The sequence below is a fragment of the Danio rerio genome, chromosome 19 (assembly GCF_052040795.2).
Source record: "Danio rerio strain M-AB ecotype USA chromosome 19, GRCz13ab, whole genome shotgun sequence".
NCBI classification, from domain to species: Eukaryota; Metazoa; Chordata; class Actinopteri; order Cypriniformes; family Danionidae; genus Danio; species Danio rerio.
In genome coordinates, this window is record NC_141039.2 from 21090696 (window position 1) to 21113368 (window position 22673).

Here is a 22673-nt window from a genome sequence, read left to right on the forward strand (position 1 = left end):
GCAGAAATCTGCATAAAATATAATCAATATTTTTCATATGAGCAATTCAGCGTTATGGATGTGACATTTGCAGTGAAAACTCAAAACATAAATTCACAGAGAAAGTACAGTATATGTTAACATTATATTAAAACATCTGTTTATATTTTCCAAAACAAGTAACCACAGAATTACAGGATCATAAAAATATCAATATGCAATCATTTTTTATACTTTAAATGGGGGAAATAATCTTGCGTTATGGATGTGTCAAAAAAAAAAAGTCTGTGAGTTTTTTTACACACTTTGTAAAAATTCTGTCAATTAAACTGCACAACTAAAAAGAAATTATGTTAATCAAAAGGATAAGAGCTGGCTCACTATAGAACAAAAATTATTCATTTTATTTTATTTGACATTTTTGCATTTATGAGGAAAAATGCCGTTATGGATGTGTTGTCTCTCCATTATATGTAACCGATGTAAAATTGCCACTTGTGTGACTTTGTCAATGTTTTCAAACTTTTATATTTGATTTACCAGAGACATTTTTGAGCGTTTCTAAAGTACTGTAAAATACTTGTTTAAAAATTAAAAAACAAAATTGTAACAATCAAGCATGGAATAACATTGTCATCAATGTATAATAATGTTGTACAACAATATCTTAATCTTTAATAAATAATCTAGTCCTACAATGTGACAATTGCGAATATACACATTGGGATATTGATGTTCAAATGATTTATTGTTCAGACCTACTAAGAGTCAATAATAAGACTTTAGCAAAATAATGCTGAAAACAAAATATGTTACTAAATATCAAAATGTATAATGCTATGTTTTCATTTTTGACAGGTGAAGTCTTAAATGTCCTAATCTATTATATTCAATTTAAATGAACAATTTATAAAATTAGATATTTAAATGCACACTTAATTTACCACTTTCGAGAATTTCTTCAAATACACTTCAAACACATTATGTATATTAGTATGCAAATTTGTAAAGAAAAAATACCTCACAATAATAATACAGTTTTATATTTGTATTAAATTCTTTTATCCAACAAAGTCTGTATGACAAATATGTCTGACGCCACCCATTGATACTGCAAACAAGAGCCAGTCACTGGCTGTGTTTAAAAAAACCTTGCGAGCTGCCTACATAGACAGCATTATCGTTTCTAAAAGACAACGAGACAGCACTTTCTATTCATTGCAAGCACATCTGCTTTGTTATAAGCATGTTATGTAGCAGTCTTGCATTTAGTTCTTCGGAACACTCCTATGGTGCTGTCTAGATAGGCAACACGAAAGCATTTGAGACACGTCCAGTGTCTGAGAGTGCGGATTATCTCTATTCACCCGACAGTGTATACCATATGCAAACCTTTATAACGGAATTTAATGTCACATTATAAAAATGGTAGATAAACTCAAAGGACAATGTTTTTAGAGCGAGCGGGGACTGACAGCGATGAATGTAACGTTAGACAATGACGTGTGCTCAATAACAATAACAGCACACTTACAATCACATCAGTGCACAGGCGGAGCAAGCGAGCTGTAACGTTACGTTCAAACCATTGCGTTTACTTAACGCTGTTATGTTGTTCAACGATAACCAGCCAGTGGATGCAAAACAATGGGATGCAGAACACACATGAAACAGCATTTTTGCGTGACAGAGGCAAGAAAAACACCCACCCATGACCACCACATTTTTTCCTGACGGCAATTTTGATCGTGAGCGCGTCGACACCTCACTCAGTATCGATGACCTGAACGCAGAGGAACATAGTGTGGCATTAGATGTTAAATCACAATGCTTTTAGAAACATGCATCAGTGAGATCATTGATTCAGGCTGGCCTGTGTACCTGCCCGGCTGGGGCAATTTGCAAGTTAGCCGCTAACAACTGTCACATGCTGCTCTGAGCCATATAAATCTGCGTTCTGACCATACACCCAAGATTGAATGGAGGATAAAATGTCCGGCTAAGCCTACCATAAATTCTGTCCATCCTCCTCCTCGGGGTTTTGGCTTTCGGAAGTGCTGTTATTTACATTTGTGCTAACCGATAGGAGTGTATTTCTGCCCGTCGTCGCCATCTTCGCAGGCTTGAGTGACACCCCTGAAAGAGCCCCGGATGTTTCGCACAGAACCGAGCGTTGCTTTTTTGCTGGGCGTGGACCATGGCGAGCCGCAATCACAGTCCCAAATCTCAGGTGAATAGAATAGAATAGAATAGAATAGAATAGAATAGAATAGAATAGAATAGAATAGAGCACTTCTAAAGAAATCTAAAAATCTTTCTAAATTGTTTCACAAAGAATTATTTACATCGATTATCATTTTCATTGCTTAAAGGTTCTCAACAGCTTTAAAAATCAATACGTTTCAGATTCCTATTATTAAGGATTATTAAAATATTGAAATGTTATAAAAGGCTGGAGAGCGCTGGACGTCCAGGTGGGAGAGGTCACCGACTTGTGTACAGGCTGGCCCTTCAGGATCAATGCGAGGATTCGTTTGTCACTGTGGTCTTACAAGGATCAGTCTCATGCTCACCACTCCTCCATAACCAATACAGCAGTTGCTCAGAATACAGCCTGGTCAAGGATTATGAAAACCTCACATTCACATTAATGACCCAAAATTCACATTCCTTTGGCAAAGTCCCTGATTTACCAGGGGTCCCCCCAGCTGAATTAACCACCATTTACTCTGGAATATGTTTTATCCGTCAGATGCCCTTCTGGAAACACCCAAACTCAAACCACTCAAAGCAACCTTTTTAGTGTTAGGTGACGTGCATTCAACTGAGCCACCGCTCTGCCCTGAAATTAATCAAATACCACAGGCCTGTATAAGGGGGTGTGGGTTGTTCGATAGACCCACCCCTCACTGACAAAGGTCGAGAATTTGTCCCAAACATTAGCTCATTTATTCTATTTTGACTGGTATGTCATAATAAATTGTAAATATAACACATTGAAAAAAGCTTTAAGACCAAGCGGAATCCTGTGTTGGTCATTGGTACAGAATCTGGGACAACGAATTTGGCAGTTTTGGTGCCAAATTTAGTGTCTCAAATTCTGACTGAAGAAAGTTTAATGTGCTGGCCAGTTTGTAATTTGCTTTCACTCTCAGAAAAAAGGTACACAATGGTATACAGATATCTTTTGTAAACATAACTTAAAAGAATATGTTTAAAGAAACTCATAAACATTAATTATTAAGTTCCATACAAAACAACTGATAAAACAAAACTAAACATTTATGACATTTTAATAAACATATGGTAAACATTTTCTGATAAATACATTTTCATTATTGATATCCACACCTTTTGTTTTTCCCCCTATGCACATGAGCTAGCAAAAGTACTGCATATGCAAAGTGTTCATGCAAACATTTTATTATTGTAAAACTAATCAACATTGTGCATTTCTCGTTACAATACTTTTGCATAATTCTATTTCCATTTTATAATAAAGTTAATTAAAATACTTTTAAGTGATTAGAAAAGGTATTGTGTGAAAACTGGCAAACAAATTGTTATATTGTACATGAGAGAATGTATTTCTGTAACATTTTTGTTAACAGTGTTGTGAAAAATGTTAAGCAAAAACATAAATCTTTAATTTCTGTGTGAAGTATGTTTTATTCTTTATTGTAAATTGAAAATGTGTATTTACACAAAAAACTTTTATTATGAACTGAAACCTTGTTTAAAAATGTATTTGATGTTTTATATTTACTGATAATAAATTACAAATTTTGGATATGACAAATTTGTTTCTTTGTCTTAAGGCACAATTCTGTTGCAAGGTAGAAAAAAAATTACTAATGTTTTGCTTCTTACACTTTACATACCTGAAACTTGCCTACAGCACTTATTCATTGTTGCTCTTATAGTTGTGTAAATTGCTTCCTTGTCCTCATTTGTAAGTCGCTTTGGATAAAAACGTCTGCTAAATGACTAAATGTAAATGTAAGGTACTGCCCCAGTGACAAGGGTTTTCACCGTTTTTTTACAACATTGTAACATTTTTTTCTGAGAGTGTAATAAATGATAATAGGCTACACTTTTTTGTTTAAAAACAAATTTCTATTTTCTCCTAATGATATAAAATGTAATAAATTAGTATTTTTAAAACAAGTGTTGTATATTTTTTGTATATATTATTGTATTATTTCTTAATTCTAAATCTTCAGGAAATGCTTTTGGTACATCAAAAAGTGTGACCATGTGACAAGCTAATCCAGTAAAAAAGTGCTTAAAATGCAGTATTTACACCTCATAATTAAATAGAAAATGAGGCGAATAACTGCAAAAAGGTCAATTTTTTGAGTAAAAAGAACCACCTCTTTCGTCAGGCTGCCTACGGACCTATACCACAAATAGTAATTCTATTCTATTCTATTCTATTCTATTCTATTCTATTCTATTCTATTCTATTCTATTCTATTCTATTCTATTCTATTCTATTCCATTCTATTCTATTCTTGTCAAGTCTCCATGAACACATATCTTTTTGTGCCCGAAGGAGCATATTATATCGCTCAATAATTTTTTTTCTACAGCGCATCTGTACCAAAAACATATACCTATTTTGCGACATGTTGTACCAAACTAAAAAAATATTCACCAGACAACCACACACTCAACAATTCACAATCAGTTTACTCGTCCTACTGGATTTGTTTAAGGCCAGACCCCCAAAAATCAAATACAACCATTTACTCTCACTATATGCCTGTATGGGGATTAAATGTAATTTGCAGAACTAACCGCCAGAGTGCAGGGTTACACTGTATTTGCGCCATGTACTTCCTCTCCAGCGTTGACAGTAGGACTAAACAGTGAAGTTAAGTGGAGTGCGCGCGCGTGCCCTGCTCTTATGTGGAGAGAGGATCCTGCAGGTCGGACTATCCATCACCTTTAACGCTCAACCCGATGGAGCTGCATTTTTTTATGACGGCTGAAAATCTAAACATGGAATCAGATGGAAAATGAGTCCAGTGCGTAAACTGCACTCAACACAATCTTAAAACTGAGGAACTTTTTCTCGCATACCTTGGGATTTGTTCTTATACTTAAAACAGTGGGTAAGTTTTGTGCCTTTATAAACAATGTACCTCATAGTTTTGCATACACCCCAAAATATCTAAGTTTTAAGCATACATTTTATGTGAACATGCATAAATACTATCAGTGTTTTAAAGAGGGCGGTTGATTCTGTTTGAATCGAATTGTGTTTGTAGTAATTGTTCATCTATTGTAAGACCTTAGCTGTCAGTCAATTTTTCAACATGTCATTTGGTGTTTGTGGGTCATTAAAAGACAAATTGAGAAAGACTGTAAGACTAACAAATATGATTCGTACTAACATTATTGGAATTTACTTCGTTATATGATTGACATGTTTTTAAAATAAAAGTAATTCTGATTCATTTGTTAAGGTAAAAGCCAAATAGACTGATGTATGCCAAGAAAATAAACAGTAAATGGGCACTGAAAAGCTGAACATTTTGAAAATTGTAGTGCAAGTAGTTTTATTTTTTAGTATTATTATTTTTTCTTTTATTTATTTTGTTAGATGTCATGTTAGCTATATTTATGCCCTGAGAAACTTTTGCATGCAAGACAAAACTGAGGCAGTGCAGTGTGGTGTAGCCTAGGAGTCATGTGACGTGCATAAATGTGTAAATTGATTTAGTAAAATTGAGTAAAATGATGCTCTATCAAACATAAAAACTGTACGAATATTAATTTCTCAAAAATTAACCCAGTTTAACATTATCTCAATTTACAGTTTGAAACTAAATTTGAACACTGTATTATTTTCATTCAAGGAGGCATCTCTTCATTCTTTCTTCCACCATAGAACAGAACACTTTTGTCTATTTGACATGTACATGCATTGCATCAGCTGTATAGTATTTTTCAAAAAACTTACAGCAGAGTGGTACAAGCTTGTGGAGTGTTTGATTTAATGTATATTCACATAATATAAAGAGAATATCTGCATCTGTTGTCCAAACACTTTTATAGCTAGCACAAATTAACAGCATGAAAACTAGGCCAGCAGTCCACATGAGCCTATCCACTGTACTCCTGTGTGAGTGCTTGATTATTCATCATATTGCAGGAAACACCATGCTTTCCAGGATTATTTCAGTACATGCAATGCAAATACACATAGAAGTATAACTATGCGCACACAAACGTGAACACCTGCATAGTCATTTCACCTAATCTGTCCAGGTGCATTAAAGCACTGCATCAAAGTGGGACATGATTGCTTACAGTAAAATCTGCTGGGGGTTGCTCGCGATAGTTTTGTCCATCTTGCACTCCATGTGAGGCTCTGAAGGGTTGCAGCAGCCCATAAAGGTGCGCCAGCCTCTTTTATCTAAAAATAACAATAATGATAACAAAAATGTGGCGCTTAAAAGGAAGCAGAGGGCATGAATAATTGAGTAACACACAGAGATACACGTTCTCTGTGGTATGGTCTCGGAGTATTGGGGTCAGATGCTCGCTCTGTGTTCCAGGGAATCTCTCCCATGGGCACGACTCTGAGCTCATTCCACTTGATGCCTGAATGAAGAGCAATTTCATTATAGGGCAATGCTATCGGAGTGTCTGATTTAACAAGTCGCCAATATTCTGTTGTAATCAACACACTTATCGTGCTGGAACTTGTCCATTTCATAGAGAAAGATAATTAATTCAAGTTATTTCAAGGATTGCCTTCTCCTGAGACTACAGTATAAAAATGTTTTGTCAGCTAACCTATAAAACGTGCTATAAAACTGGTTTTATTTAGGTTCAACATGATTTTATATAACCAAATCAACCTTACAACCTTATGACTACCACCAAAGTAAAAGGTTTTTAAGGGTCAGCTGAGGCAGAAGTGGCTTTTTAAGGTAACTGCCCAGTGAAGAAAAGAAAAGGGGGCAGTTTTGGAAGATTCGAGATGCAATGATGCAGTTATTCTTAGACTTTTCAAAATACTACATGTAATAAACCATCCTAATAATTGTAAACACAATAAAATTCTTATATGATAATATAAAAATATAGTTTAATTGTATTTATAAATCTCTATAATGGAGGTTGGATATGTAAATAATCAGAATAACCACCAGTGAATCACAAGCTACAGACAACTTCTGTTAAAATAAACAATAACACATCTTTGATTTAATAGAAAGGTGCCTTGTCTGAATGAGACATAGTTGGTTTATCTACATACAGCTAGGTCTAGCTTAGAAACCATGTCAAATCAGCTGCCATTGAAAGCGATATCATAATTTGTAGAGACATGGGATGCCATGTCTAATCAATTTTACCATACCATATGTACCATATTAACCAAAAGGTTTGAGTATGTAATTTTTTATTTGTCTTATGGCAATTTAATAATGTGATAAAAAATTACAATTTGGTATTTATTAACCGACTCAAATGTCAGTGTCACATGATCTTTCAGAAATCGTTTGTGTATGTTGATTTGCTGGTAAAGATTTTTACTAGACATACTAGTACCGTTTGCCTCACAACTGCCTTGATTCTTTGCGGCGTAGATTCAACAAGGTACTGCGAATATTTCTCAGAGAATTTTATCCATATTGACATGATAGCATCAAGCAGTTGCTGCAGATTTGTCAGCTGCACATTTATGATGTGCATTCGCCTCAGGGTTCGACGTGTTGTCCGTTCAGAGATCCTCTTCTGCATACCTTGATTGTAACGAGTGGTTATTTAAGTTACTGTTGCCTTTCTATAAGCTCAACCAGTCTGGCCATTCTCCTTTGACCTCTGGCATTAACAAGTCATTTGCGCCCACAGAACTGCCGCTCACTGCATATTTTCTCTTTTTCTAATCATTCTCTGTAAACCCTAGAGATGGTTGTGTGTGAAAATCCCAGTAGATCAGCAGTTTCTGAAATACTCAGACCATCCCATCAGGCATCAACAACCATGCCACGTTCACTTAAATCACCTTTCTTCCCCATTCAGATGCTCAGTTTGAACTGCAGCAGATCGTTTTGACCATGTCCACGTGCCTAAATGCATTAAGTTGCTGATTAGAAATTTTTGTTAATTAATGGTTGAACAAGTGTACCTAAAAAGTGGCCGGCAACTGTATGTCATATATGTGAAAAAATACACAGGCTTGTATAACAGTTAGATATAAATAATAAAATTGTCATAAATTACATATTTTTTTTTTTTTTCAGAAACAGAACACAAAAACACAAAATGAGTAACATCTACGAATCTGCTGCCACCACACTGGGCATCTTTAATAGCCCATGCCTGACAAAAGTGGAGCTCCGTGTCGCCTGTAAAGGAATATCTGACCGGGATGCTCTATCCAAACCTGACCCCTGTGTCGTCCTCAAGATGCAGTCCCATGGACAGTGGTTTGAGGTGTGTTTATCTTAAAGTTTTCTATTGTCTATAGCACAAACACACACACACACACACACACACACACACACACACACACACACACACACACACACACACACACACACACACACACACACACACACACACATATATATATATATATATATATATATATATATATATATATATATATATATATATATATATATATATATATATATATATATATGTGGTGCCCTAAATAGAAACTATTTAAAGAAGTGTCGGTTTGTATGTAAGGCAATCAGAAACTCCCATTCCTCGCTTTGAACCACTAAAGTTTTGATGATAAGTTTACAGCATACAGAACTTCAATGATAATCTGTTCTGAGCAGAAGCTTACTTATGTAATGCATGAGAACTGAGTCTTTATGTTAATTCATGTGTGTGCCTGTTAGTGCTGATTAGCGTTCTGAGGCTGTGCTGTGTATGTAATATAAAACAGCAATGTTAGATGACAGAAAGCACTCTTACTGGCATACTGTCTTGTGCCTTGCCAATAAAAACAAAGATGCTGACATGAAGTGCTGCAGTGGCCTGTTGGTTTTTGCTACATTTCTGTAAAAGGTTTCAGTTGCAGCAAAAAACAGGTGTTTCTGGAACCTGGGAGTTATGCTTGGCACAGTTAACGGTATGATCCATAATTAATAAGGCAGTGCCATTTGAACTCCAGCTGTGAGCATTAAAGTAAAAAAAAAAAAAGAGCGTTTGAAACCAGTGAAGAAAAGGTCTTGCTTAAAGCTCACATTTGACTTAAAATAAGTGTTTTTCTTAGTTTGTTTTTAACTAAGCAGTTTTTAAAACCATTGCAATTATTTCCTTCACTTACTTTTGCTGCTTGTTTAAAATTTTAAATAAGTTGAAACAATTCTTCCTTTTTGAACAAGTTCATTGTGTCATGTTGTTTATCAGTCATTTTAAAACATTATTAAATCAAATGTTCCCCTTATTATTATAGTCAATGTGATTAAAAATATATGATATTTAATGTAATAAATCACTTATTAAAATCATCTACTTAACATCTTCTCATTCCAAAATAGTGTAACATAAAAACCTAAGCAGAATTTTAGTTTCCTTTGAAAATGAACTGTCACTTCAAGTCAAAAAAAAATATATTTATATAAACAAATAACAGCCATCACTTAAAGTGTTATATTTTACTATCAAAATGTAGTATATTTTATATCATTATCAACTTTTGATATAAAAACGCTATGTAAATTGATTGTTAAAAATGAAATAATTTAAGTGCTATATTTTTATTAGTGAAAGTGCCTACTCACGTTTAACAAGGCCTGTCCAATAGTATATTTCTGCTACTATAATACAAATGAACTAATATTGTACAATTATCATTGTTTTTTTTTATTTATGTTCAGAGATTTTAAATATATTGTATATTTCCCCTCCAATAATTTTCAATCATCATGTTACATTTTGGTCATATTCCCTCCGAATAAAATTTAGCCATTTGACCTCTAATCAAATAGGGATGCTGTGACATGTACCTATTTAGCACCCCTATTTGATAAAGCGACATAGCAGTGTTTAGTCACGCGGTTGCTTTCATTTTTATGAACATGAAAAAAACTAGTTTCGGCTATTATTTAAGATTAATTGAACAAAGGGAGCCGTTTACATTGCGTTACCAAGGCAACTACTGATGCATTTTGTTTAATGTTTCAAAGAGCTTTGTTGCAGCACTGCAGGGGAAAATGAAACCATATCTGTGCTGTCTGGCCCGGTTTGGCACGGAATGGAATGGTTCTGCTTAAAGAATGATTTAGCACAATAGTGGAAAAGCGGCTAATATGTTTATATTTAGCTCGGGTGAAAATGAATGCTAACGAAAGCATAGTTAATTATTTATTTTTGGGATCACTCAACACATTAGTAATTCTACATGATCCCTATTGTGTATTGGTTCAGTCATTATTACCTGAAAAGCAAAACAAGTCATTATATGGAACATGATAAGTGAAATGATATAAGAGCAACACTGCAGTGGGATTTTAATGTTCGTGCCTTTTTGTAAAGAGCGTGGAGTACTTTTATTTATATTTAATGTTGGTTTATAGTTCGTTTTGGGAGTAAGATTTTTGAGTTAGCATTAGTTTATGGAATAACTAAATAACAAACAATGGGCGATACGTACTTTGTTAATGTAAGTTTGTTTCCTCATGCTACCTTAGGCCAATGTATTAAAAGTCATTAACAAATAAATGAATTAATAAATGCTTGACCATTATTTTAAATTATCATGAATATAAACTTATTATTAAAGGTTGCTCATTTTTTGATATATGGCAAATTGATATTAAGTACATATAAGCTACTTGCTATTGGAATTTTCATTGTACTGCCTTTAATTTACACTTATTTAAGAAAACAATGCAATTTACCGTATATAATAGGAATTAATTACTAGTGCTGTGAACTTGAGACTTCAAATTTGAAGGCTTGTGACTAAACACACAAAGAGAGAAAATTTATGATTGGACTAAGATTTTGACAACTCATGGCTTGTGTTAATCTTGAGAACTCTGAATCAGAAAGACTTTATACACGTATGATCACGTGAGTATTGTTGCACACTATAGCTGGCACTAAGCCAGAGAGGGACTCGCAGCACTTTTATATAACATCTGTTCAGTGTTAACACACACATGTTCAAATATTTGAATTCACTGACAATACTAACAAAAACAAAAAAAACAAGTCAAAACATTTTTAGCTGTCATCGAAAGCGATATCATAATTTGTAGAAACATGGGATGCCATATGTCTAATAAATTTTACTATACCGTATGTACCATAATAACCAAAAGGTTTGGGTATGTAATTTTTTTATTTGTCTTATAGCAATTTAATAATGTGATAATAAATTACAATTTGGTATTCATTAACCCACACATTTCAGTGTCACATGATCTTTCAGAAATTGTTTGAGTTTGTTGATTTTATTTTATTTTTTTAACAAATAAGAAAAGATTTATTTAATAAGTAATAAGGTAAAACTCTTGTTTTAAAATTTTTTTATTATTTTTTTGTCACTTTTGGTCAGTTAAATGTGTCCTAGAAATTTGAGAGTGGGGCTGCACAATATTGGAAAAATGTCCTTACAACCGGACAAAAAGGACAGTGGAATGAACTGCCAACTTTTCCAGCACATGTTTTACGCAGCGGATGCTCTTCCAGCTGCAACCAATCTCTGGGAAAAGAACGATGCTATCAATAGTGCTATTTGGAAAGAATTTATTCATTTAAATTAATTGTGATGAATGTGCAGGGGAGAAAATCATGCATAAAATACAATAAACTAATTGCAGGTAGGGCTGGGTGATTAAAATCATTATGGTATTTATCACCATTATCGAACACCATTGTTAATAACGATGAAAAAAGTTTGGTATGAAGTTTCGGTATGAAGGCTATAGTTTTGTTAAAATGTGGCTGCTGAGCACACGCTTTGCAAGCAATCCCAATAAGTGTGTAAGTTTTTCATTTACAATGGAGGCAAGTGACTTATAAATAGGGAGGGACACATTTTCCAGGTACTCCTTGTTGAAAAACATCAACACTCTTCCGAATTATTCAAATTAATGTAAGTAGAACTAACTAATCTGCTTCACACTTTGGAGTATACTCATTTCAGTGATAACGGTAGACAAACACAGCGGGCTCTATTTTGATGGTCCATGTGCAAAACGGAAAGCGCAGGGCGCAAACGCTTTCAGGGCGTGTCAGAATCCATATTTGCAAATTTAAGGACGGGAAAATCCGCTTTGCGCCATGGCGCACGGTCTAAAAGGGTTGAGTTTATTTTCTTAATGAGTTATAGGTGTGTTTTGAGAATAAACCAATCAAAGTCTCATCTCCCATTACCTTTAAGAGCCACCTGCGTCGCGTCATAAGCGCATTTGCTATTTACAGGACGCAAAGTAAGTTCACTTTCGCTTTTGCTCTCGTGGATAGGGCAACTTTTACGCACAGACATCAATTAGCCTATAAATAATTAGTTTTGTTAGTTAAGCGCAAAGATTTGTTTCAAAACTATCAAAACTAAATTCAATTCTAATTTCCAGCAAACGAATAAATGAACAATATTAACGAAGTGTGGTCAAAATACTGAGTTATTTCCAAATACACCTGCTATGCCCCATATGGTCTAAAACCTAAAAGGTGGACAAATCTAAGGTTGTTTTTAATAAAACAAATATAAATATGGACATAATAAATAATACTGCTAATAATAATAACATTATACAAAAGCAAATTGAGTATGAAAGTATGAAAGCAGTGGTTTTTAAATTCATGTAGGCTAGAAATTAATATGTTTTGTAATATTATAATTATTTATATTTATATCCTATATATATCCTTAATATAATATATCTTTTTCATATGTAAAGATATTTGCTTATTGCTCTACATCTTGTGTGTAGTGTGTAAGCCAGGTGCACTTTGCGCCAGACAATAGACCGACTTTGTTCTGGTTTAAAGAACAGACTATTCACAGTTTCTCAAAATAGTAACGCGCCAAAACACACCTGCTTTTTTAGACCAGAATGCCTATGGGCACACATTTGAGCGCAAATGCATTTGCTATTTAAACAGTGTGGCGCAACATCTCAAAATGACCCCTGCGCCGAGGTGAAAGTGGCAAATAGCAATTGCGTTGCGTCTTGCGCCACTTCGCGCGGGTGTATGATAGGGCCCAGCACATCCAAACACTGCTGTGATTTTTACTTTTCCTTATAAACTTGTAATGGAGCTGCAGCAACAATTGATGGTCACCTAGTTACAGAAAGAGCGCAGGGGAGCACAAGTGCAAAGCGCATTGAAAATGAAGGAAACCACACGCTCAGGCTTTTCATGTGTGAGTTTTGGGTTGCGTCATTGTCTCTTAGGTCAGAATAACAACACACGCAAAAATGATTGCCATGGCTAGCAGCAGTAAAGAGATTGTAAATTTAAAAAAAGGATCTAAGGATGTCGACAGAGTGGCTTTTTTGTGTGCATCCCAGCCACTAGCACCCTATCTGAAAGATTTTTTAGCATAGGGGATAATGTAGTCATCCAACTTCACAATTTGTAATGTTGCGATATGTATTTGAATAATGATGGTTGGTTCCTTTTCTTGAAAGTACAGATTTGATTATCATAATTTGTTTTGTTAACAGAGTTTGAGGTTTACTGTTTCATTATTATTGACACCTCAAAGTTTGCTTTGATTATTCAGCATTTACACTTTCCCATTGCACACATTTTGTAACATTTTATTTATCAAGTTTAAGAGTCTCTTTAACACTTTTGTTTATTTTATTATAAAGAGATAAGATATTTTGTTTAAATATTTTTGGTTTTGACTATTAAAACTTTTTGCCTTACACTGTAAATGTCAAAGTTAAGGTTACTCAAACCGTTTAGGCAAACCGATTGCAACAAACCATTCAAGTTCAAAACCTAATCCTAAAGAGTACTGTGAACTTAATCTATTTAAGTACACAAAGCAATCTGAGTACTATAAAACAAACTAAGTTAAGGCACCTCAAACTGTTTGAGGAAATCGATTGCAACAAACCATTAAAAAAAAATCTAATGAGGTATTTAATTAACTAATTGCCTTCAACACTGAGTGCAAAACTTATTTCAAATGAGTAGATTTAACTTTCAGTAAATTTTGAGTTAACTACACTCATTTTGTTTGATAAAGTTGACTATCGGGTTTTACAGTGTAGTAATGTTGGTCAATTAAAATAAAGTGGTTTAACAAAAAAAATACTAATATTCCTCAATGGACTGGTAAAAATTATTCAATAATTATTAATACCGAATGATATAAAACATGATATTATGATAATGTTTTTGCAAAATCTCCCAGCCCTAATTGCAAGCATAAATAGTACAGAGCAGAGTTTAAAAAAAAAGTTTGATAAACAGTGCTTTATGGTTTTCAGTGTAGTCTAGGGGTTTTTCAAGTGGTATTTAGAGACACAGATAATCAAATGTAAATAATTGTATAAATAAAAAAAATGGTACAGTTTATTGTGCCTGAATGCTTTAAACTTTCTTGTGCTTTAAAAACAGATAGAAATGATAGACTTGCATTCCATTATGGTATTAACTCTGCAGTAACTCCACAAATCTCATGTGTTGTGAACTGTGGCTCCTAGCCAATTGCATATCTTGCAACTGTTGTGGATGCACACATTGTGATATCAATGCTGAAAAAAATTATTGTGCAACCTTACTGTGGAGGCAGCAATAATAAACTAAACAGCATAAATGCAAAATAAGGTAAATAATAATATGAATTATTATTTTTACTATTAAATTTGATCAATGTGTACTTTCTGAATTAAAGTATTAATAACAGCAAGGCTTCATCATATTGACTATTGATGGCACATGGGACTGAGTATAATAACATTTTTAAGAATCAGAAGCTTGTTATTGTTGTAAATTCCTTAAATCCTGTGAGAAAATAATAATATATATATAATCAAGCAATAATCAAGTCACTGCTTTTGCTGAAGGGTGATTGGCATTGATTTGAATGTTAACTGAGGCATTCAGGATATACAATGAACTGAGGAAAATCCTTTTCACAATCTAATAGACAGCCTGCAATTCAATAGGATGAAATGTTCTTGATCCCAAAAGGTAATATCATTTAACGTGTTCTGATTTGTTCCAGGTGGATCGGACAGAAGTGATTCGCAGCAGCATCAGTCCAGTTTTCTCCAAAGTCTTTACAGTGGACTACTATTTTGAGGAAGTGCAGCGCCTTCGTTTTGAGCTTCATGACATCAGCAGCAACCATAATGGACTTAAAGAGGCTGACTTCCTGGGCGCCATGGAGTGCACACTCGGACAGGTGAATTTACACTTAACTGAAGCGCAGTAGGGAAGACGAAAGCGTATGAGTGCTTGGGAGAGAGAATGAGAACATGAGTGGGATTGTGTGGAGTCAAAAGACAGAGCTCATGAGAGCAGGAAGGTGGCTTGTGAGCAGATGGACGGTTATTCTACACTCTTTTCTGTGTTTCTGGTTTATAAAAAGACGATTCTACAAAACATATTGTAAGAGGGTAAAGAGGGCTTGAGGGAAGGAAGGTTCATGTGTGATGTATATAACAATAACTGTGACCCTGGACCTCAAAATCAGTCTTATGTTTATATGTAATATTTTCCATTCATTCATTTTTTTTGGCTTAATCCCATTATTAATCAGGGGTCACTACAGCTGAATGAACCACCAACTTATCCAGCATATGTTTTACATATTGAATGCCCCTCCAGCTGCCACCCATCACTGGGAAACGGTCATACACTTTTATCCACACACATACACTATGGACAATTTAGCTTACCCAATTCACCTATTCACCTAAACCAAAGCACACGGAGGAAACCCATGCGAACATGGGGAGAACATGCAAACTCCACACAGAAATGCCAACTGACAAAGCCAAGGCTCAAACCAGCAACATTCTTGCACCGACTGCACCACTGTGCCACTCTTTGTTATAATTTTTTGGAACAGCAACAAATACATCACCAAAGCTGCATGTCAGTAAAAACTATAAAAGAGGATGCTTCACTCATACAACAGCAGTCCTGGTTTGTGGATCATTTTTATTTGTACAGTAGCTATAACAAGTCTCCATACAGTGGCATATATTTACTTGTATGGCGAGTAGATGTGCAAAAACAGTGCAACATGTTTGGGTGTGTGTGCACAGCGAACATCGTAATGACATTTGTGTGTGGCTGATTCACTGCATACTGATACACTCCACAAAAACCACATTGAATAACCATTCAGAAACTTCCTGCTTCAGTCTTACTTGGGTGTTGGTGACTGGTCTCTGATTCATGTCTGAGTTGCTGTCCATGTGTGATGTGTTTATCTGATAGTGAGTGGGTGGGGAGAACCAGCTCATTTGTATTTAAAGGCACAGGTTAAAAACAGCTAAAATACCCTCTGAATTTACATTTTCATCACAGCAATTTACATATACAGTTGAAGTCAGAATTATTAGCCCCCCTGTTTATTTGAATTTTCCCCAATTTCAGTTTGACTGGGAGAAGATTGTTTGTATCACATTTCTAAAGACAATACTTTTTATTACTCACTTCTGATAACTGATTTATTTTATCTTTGCCATGTTGACAGTAAATAATAGTTTACTAGATATTTTTCAAGACTCTTCTATATAGCTTAAAGTGACGTTCAAAGGCTTTGCTAGGTTAATTAGGTTAACTTGTCAGGGTAATAAGGCACGTTATTGTATAACGAAGGTTTGTTCTGCAGAAAAAATTTTATATTTATTGCAAAAAAAAAAAAACTTAAAAGGGCTAATAATTTTGACCTTAAAATGTTTTTTTAAAAATTTAAAACTGCTTTTATTCTAGCTGAAATAAAACAAATAAGACTTTCTCCAGAATAAAAAATATTATCAGACACACTGTAAAAATTTCCTTGCTCTGTTTCACATAATTTAGGAAATATTTAAAGAAGAAAAAAATTCAAAGGAGGGCTAATAATTCTTGACTTATTTAATGTAATTTCATCTTTTTAATGACTTCAACTCTACATCAGCAGAGCATTATAAACGATCTGATGGCTATTTTAAGCTGAAACTTTACAGACTTGTAAAATTGGCAAAATAAGAGCCCTTTAACTTTTTATCAAAATGCACACTAGGGATGTGGAGTCAGCTCTAAAAGAGCCAATTCCTTCACTCTCAATGGACCTAGTAGTGGAATTGACTCCAGGACAGGAATCTACTCCCAGAGCCGAGTCAGTTTTTTCAAACTCTCCTGAATGAAGCAGTTACATACAACAGTTAAATGCTTACTCTCGAGCACGATGAACACTGAAGGCGCCCACTTTGAATGCATGCTCACAGGTTTTATGATTTTGCTTTTAAATTTCGTGATTGTTTCCAGATTATTTTGCTCACTTAGTACTCAATATTTAAGTTTTAAACATTTATGTTAAGAAGACATTTAGACTATTTTATGATTTTATGATGGGCTCAATTGGGCCTTTTTAATTTGTTAATGAAGTGCTAGACACCTTTCCATTAAAATTTTCTATAATAAATTGATGGTTTAATTTTCTCTCTCCAAGATTGCCATGTAATTTTCTGAATTATCTAAACTAGACAATTAAATATGCTGTAAAAAAAAGTGTAGGCTGATAACTATTTTATTTTGACTGCAGATGATTTAAACTGCTGGTTTTGTCTGACCAGAGGAGATCTACACATTGGAAAAATCTGCAATTGATGCAGTAGCATTGTATAAAGCATGATATGATAAAGCATGTTTAATCCTTTTGCTATTTTAAATGAATGTAAATCGAGTCGATTCCACTGACTCCAAAATTAGGAGTCAAAAATTGGAGTTGACTCCACAAAACCCAGAACCAAACACCCCTACTCCACACTTAATTTGAACTATCTGGCTGCTGTTATTATAAATGCACAGTGCCTGACATCAAATTGTTGCACTATGGACAAATAAAATGGCCAAACTCTCCACTTTGGGCTTTTAGTAAACCACAGCTAATAAAAGAGCTTACACTATCAGTGGATGTATGCCAAAACCAATCACCAATTACCTTTCTCGAAGGGTCCCATTAAAAATGGGACAGTATGGGTCGCTATTTTGGTATTTCTGACTATAGAAATGGAAATAAATGCATATTCATTTAAGAAATATTATAAACACTATAGTGTTAAATAAATAAATTTTTATTATTTCATTTCCCAGTGATGGGTTGCAGCTGGAAGGGCATCCACTGCATAAAAGTATGCTGATAAGTTGGTGGTTCATTCCACAGTGGTGAGCCCAGATTAATAAAGGGACTAAGCCAAAAGGAAAATTAATATTATTTCATCTCCGGATGTGAGGATTGTCTATTATCCATACATCACAACAGCTTTAAATATCTTGGGTTTTTTTAATTCAAGAAGTTCTGGAGAACTGAACACAAGACTTAATTGTCTAACTACTGTGTCAGCATCTGTTCTTTTATTTTTGCGCACACATGCAGTTGGTATTCATTTCTTGTTTAGTCACCTGATTTTCCATAATTGATGTTATGAACTTTAACAATTCTGACAGTTGGTAAGGCTTGGAAAGTAAGATCCCAGAAGGCACACAACATCTTATCATGTTGATTTTTTGTTCTATTTTGGTTGCACCGTCTGGTTTTACATCAGTTTGCTGTCTAATACTGACGACAGCTGCCGTTTATAATTGGTTGGTTTTAGGCTGTGCTAATTGCTAACCAAAACCCAATATCATTTTAATGTCATGATATGACATTTATACAACATTCAACAGTCTAACATCAGTACACATTTTATTTGGTTGTTTTTATGTTGTGAAATTCATTCATTCATTTATTCATTTTCCTTCAGCGTAGTCCCTTATTTATCAGGGGTCACCACAGCAGAATGAACCGCCAACTATTCCATCATATGTTTTACACAGCAGATGCCCTTCCAGCCGCAACCCATTACTGGAAAACATTCACATTCACACACGCACTCTACATACACTACAGTCAGTTTTGTTTACCCAATTCTTCTATGGGGCATGTGTTTGGAATGTGGGGCAAACCAGAGGAAACTCATGCCAACTTGGGGAGAACATGCAAACTCCACACAGAAATGCCAACTGGCCCAGCTGCAACTTGAACCAGCATCCTTTTTGCTGTGAAGCGACAGTGCCAACCATTGAGCCACGGTGACGCCCCTGATTACCTAACTGAAATGTAATGTCTCTCTAATGTCATAGCGTGACGTCCATACAATGTCAATGTCTACCATCATTAGCTGTTGATATTTATTTTATGTTTGTTTTATCTTGACATTGGAATCTGACCTCAAACTGGTGCTGGGTTACAACATCAATTTTTCGTCTGTGTGACATCCGATGCCTGCTGTGTCCAGTCAAAACAAGTTCAAAAATTAGTGAAGTTTTTATTTCTGTTAAAGCATAACTGAAGTTTTCATTTAGAATGCACTATGTGCCTAAACTATGACATCTTTTAGCCATCTTTTTAAAAGGTTATGTTGTGAACGTAGCTTTCTAGAAATACAGTATTTAAATATATAATACTCATTGCCGGGCGACGCAGTGGCGCAGTAGGTAGTGCTGTCGCCTCACAGCAAAAAGGTCGCTGCTTCGAGCCTCGGCTGGGTCAGTTGGCATTTCTGTTTGGAGTTTGCATGTTCTCCCTGCGTTCACGTGGGCTTCTTCCGGGTGCTCTGTCCGGGTTTCCCCCACAGTCCAAAGACATGTGGTACAGGTGAATTGGGTAAATTGTCCGTAGTGTATGAGTGTGAATGAGTGTGTATGGATGTTTCCCAGAGATGGGTTGCAACTGGAAGGGCATCCACTGTGTAAAAACATATGCTGGAAAAGTTGGCGGTTCATTCTGCTGTGACAACCCTGGATTGATAAAGGGACTAAGCCGAAAGCAAAATAAATGATTATTAGAACTCTTTTCTAATAATGTTTTTTTATCTTTGTAATGATGCTAGCACATAATATTTGACTAGATATTTTTCAAGACACTTCTATACAGCTTAAAGTGACATTTAAAGGCTTAACTAGGTTAATTAGGTTAACTAGGCAGGTTAGGGTAATTTGGCAAGTTATTGTATTATGATGGTTTGTTCTGTAGACTATCAAAAAAAGCTTAAAAGGGCTAATAATTTTGTCCTAAAAGAATTAAAAATTGCTTTTTATTCTAGCCGAAATAAAACAAATAAGACTTTCTTCAGAAGAAAAAACATTATCAGACATACTGTAAAAATTTCTTTGCTATGTTAAACATCATTAGGGAAATATAAAAAAAAATTAAAGGGGGTGGGGGGAACTAATAATTCTGACCTCAACTCAATACAATATGCAATAGTTATTTAAGTATAAATGAATTCCTTTCTGTAATTTAAAAAAGGGTTATATTTTATATAAGTATATTTTTATATATTCATGAAATTATAAAATGTTATTTATTATGTTAAGTTAAGTTTTTATAGTGTTTGATGTTTTTTGTTCTTGTTGAGTCTAATGCAATGTAATTTCTTTTGCATTACAATTTATTGTGAAGTTTTGAATGACAAAAAAATAAAGTGAACTGAAACTGATACAGTATACGTCATCAGAATATTGCAATGGCAAACTGCAAAGCAAAAAGATACATTTATTAGCTGGATTGAAAATGGGTAAATCAGACAAACGAAGAGATTGATTGCATACAGTATATGCTGCATAGCAGGTGTGGTGGACTACTATGTATGTTTTATGTCACTAATTGTAGTATATTTAATTGTAGAGTATATTTGGTGAGAATGTAATTGCTTTTATTTAAGAATTAAAATATGGAGTTACATAAGAAATATAGGGCCTGTTTAAAACTATGTTTTACCTATTTTGGGTATGTGTGCTCATTTAACAATCCCACATCCCATACAGGACAACTATACCTTGGACAGTTATTCTGCAGTCTACCCCTGGCTATGATATATATGTAATGGACCATGATAAAAGTGAAGATGAGGTTTTGTTTTGGGTTTAGAATATTCTAGAGCGAACAGTTTTGGCTAAAGACAAAATTATTTGTTGCATCTATTTCAGGGGTGTCAAACTCAATTCCTGGAGGGCTGAAGCCCTACACAGTTTAGTTTCAACCCTGTTCCAACACACTTACCTGTAGGTTTCAAACAAGCCTGAAGGACTCAATTAGTTTGATCAGGTGTGTTTAATTAGGGTTGAAACTAAACTGTGCAGAGCTGCGGCCCTTTTGGAACTTAGTTTGACACCTCTGATCTATTTCTGCCTTTGACTATAGTTCTCAGCAAGTTTTATAATAACTGTTAATAATTGTTAAATACTATTCAATAAATATTTTTTCTATAAATAAATATATTAAAATGTATTACAATTTATTAATTTCACAGTGCTGGGTTGCAGCTGGAAGGGTATCCGCTGCTTAAAACATATTGTCATCTTAGAATTAAAGGGTTCTATCTGACATCTTTGTCAAAATTAGGTTATTGACATATTCTTATTATTTTACAAATTATTTACATAATGGGATGTTTTTTATTAGTTGTTTACATTTTAAGACGTTTTATTTAAAAAGTCAACTGTTACACACACTGTTTGCTGTGGAATGCTAAAACTTTGAAGCTCAATAACTCAAAATCTTTCAGAATGCAGATAGAACCTTTTAATCCAAGGTGACAATATGCCGGAATAGTTGGTGGTTTATTCTGCTGTGACGACCCCTGTTAAATTAGGGACTAAACTGAAGGAAATTGAATAAAAGAATGAAAATGTACTCATTTTATAAAAAAATTTTATTAGTATTAATTTATTAAAATTTGATATATTGTTCTCTGAAATCTGCATAGTAGGTATGTAGTTTAACTAAGTTCAAAAAGATTTATAACCAAAGGAATTACCCCTAGAATGCAAAGCACGTGTTTGACCATATTTAGAATGGTCATGAAAATTAATAAGCACTGCTCTTCGCAGCTTATGCTAGTGCATGCTCACACACATGCACACAAGCACAACACTCATGCAAAATAATCAAACTCAATTTGTCAAAAAGCCTTGTCAAATGTCTATAGTTTCATGTAACATCATACAAAACTTTTATCCAAACCTAATTGCTATCCCCCACGTAACCTTACCTGTAAGTTGTGAGAAAATAAGAGGGAAAGATACAGATGAATAACTATGAAAAACCAGGGTGCTTCTATCCCTGATTATAAGCCTATCCCTCAAATATCATTGGTTGATTAGAATTTTGTTTCAGTTTTAAAAAAGAACACATATAATAGACACTTAACATTTAAAGGACCACGAAACCCCCCTGTTTCAGCAGGGGTTTTTCACACCTCTACTTTGGAAAAACTCAGGAAAGTGGGCGTTTCCAGCTCTGTTTAGGTGGGAGTGTCGGAGGAGTGAAAGAGGGAAGGTCTGTAAAAATTTGCATAAAAATGGCAGTGTTGGTTTAAGCACGTGCTGATTTTCACAGTGGCAAAACAAGCACACAGACGCAGGGAAGAAAGACAGTGACTGTGTTTACATGGACATCAGTAATCAAATTATTTGCCAAATTATTAAATGGTGGACTTTAACTGCAGTTTGGCTCTTTCATTCAGGAATTTCATTCA

General features: G+C 34.5%; 3 protein-coding genes across 15 annotated transcripts in view; 2 read left to right on the top strand and 1 right to left on the bottom strand.

Annotated features, from left to right (window-relative positions):
- Positions 1-2108, bottom strand: part of dync1li1 (dynein, cytoplasmic 1, light intermediate chain 1) — a 33553-nt gene extending 31445 nt beyond the window's left edge. For 7 of the 13 annotated variants that reach the window (XM_087294472.2, XM_087294477.2, XM_087294478.2 and 4 more), the window contains exons 1-2: positions 1989-2108; positions 1689-1762 (exon numbers count right to left, since the gene is read on the bottom strand). In XM_087294472.2, the coding sequence (XP_087150598.1) occupies positions 1689-1762; positions 1989-2092 (178 nt within the window). In that variant the 5' untranslated portion in view covers positions 2093-2108. 13 annotated transcript variants of the gene reach the window in all.
- Positions 1-22673, top strand: part of LOC148679789 (uncharacterized) — a 415121-nt gene that overhangs the window by 262688 nt on the left and 129760 nt on the right. The window lies entirely within an intron of this gene.
- Positions 4889-22673, top strand: part of cpne4b (copine IVb) — a 130786-nt gene continuing 113001 nt past the window's right edge. The window contains exons 1-3 of the mRNA XM_087295616.2: positions 4889-5096; positions 8241-8433; positions 15158-15337. Coding sequence (XP_087151742.1) covers positions 8263-8433; positions 15158-15337 — 351 coding nt within the window. The 5' untranslated portion in view covers positions 4889-5096; positions 8241-8262. The remainder of the gene's footprint in view (positions 5097-8240; positions 8434-15157; positions 15338-22673) is intronic.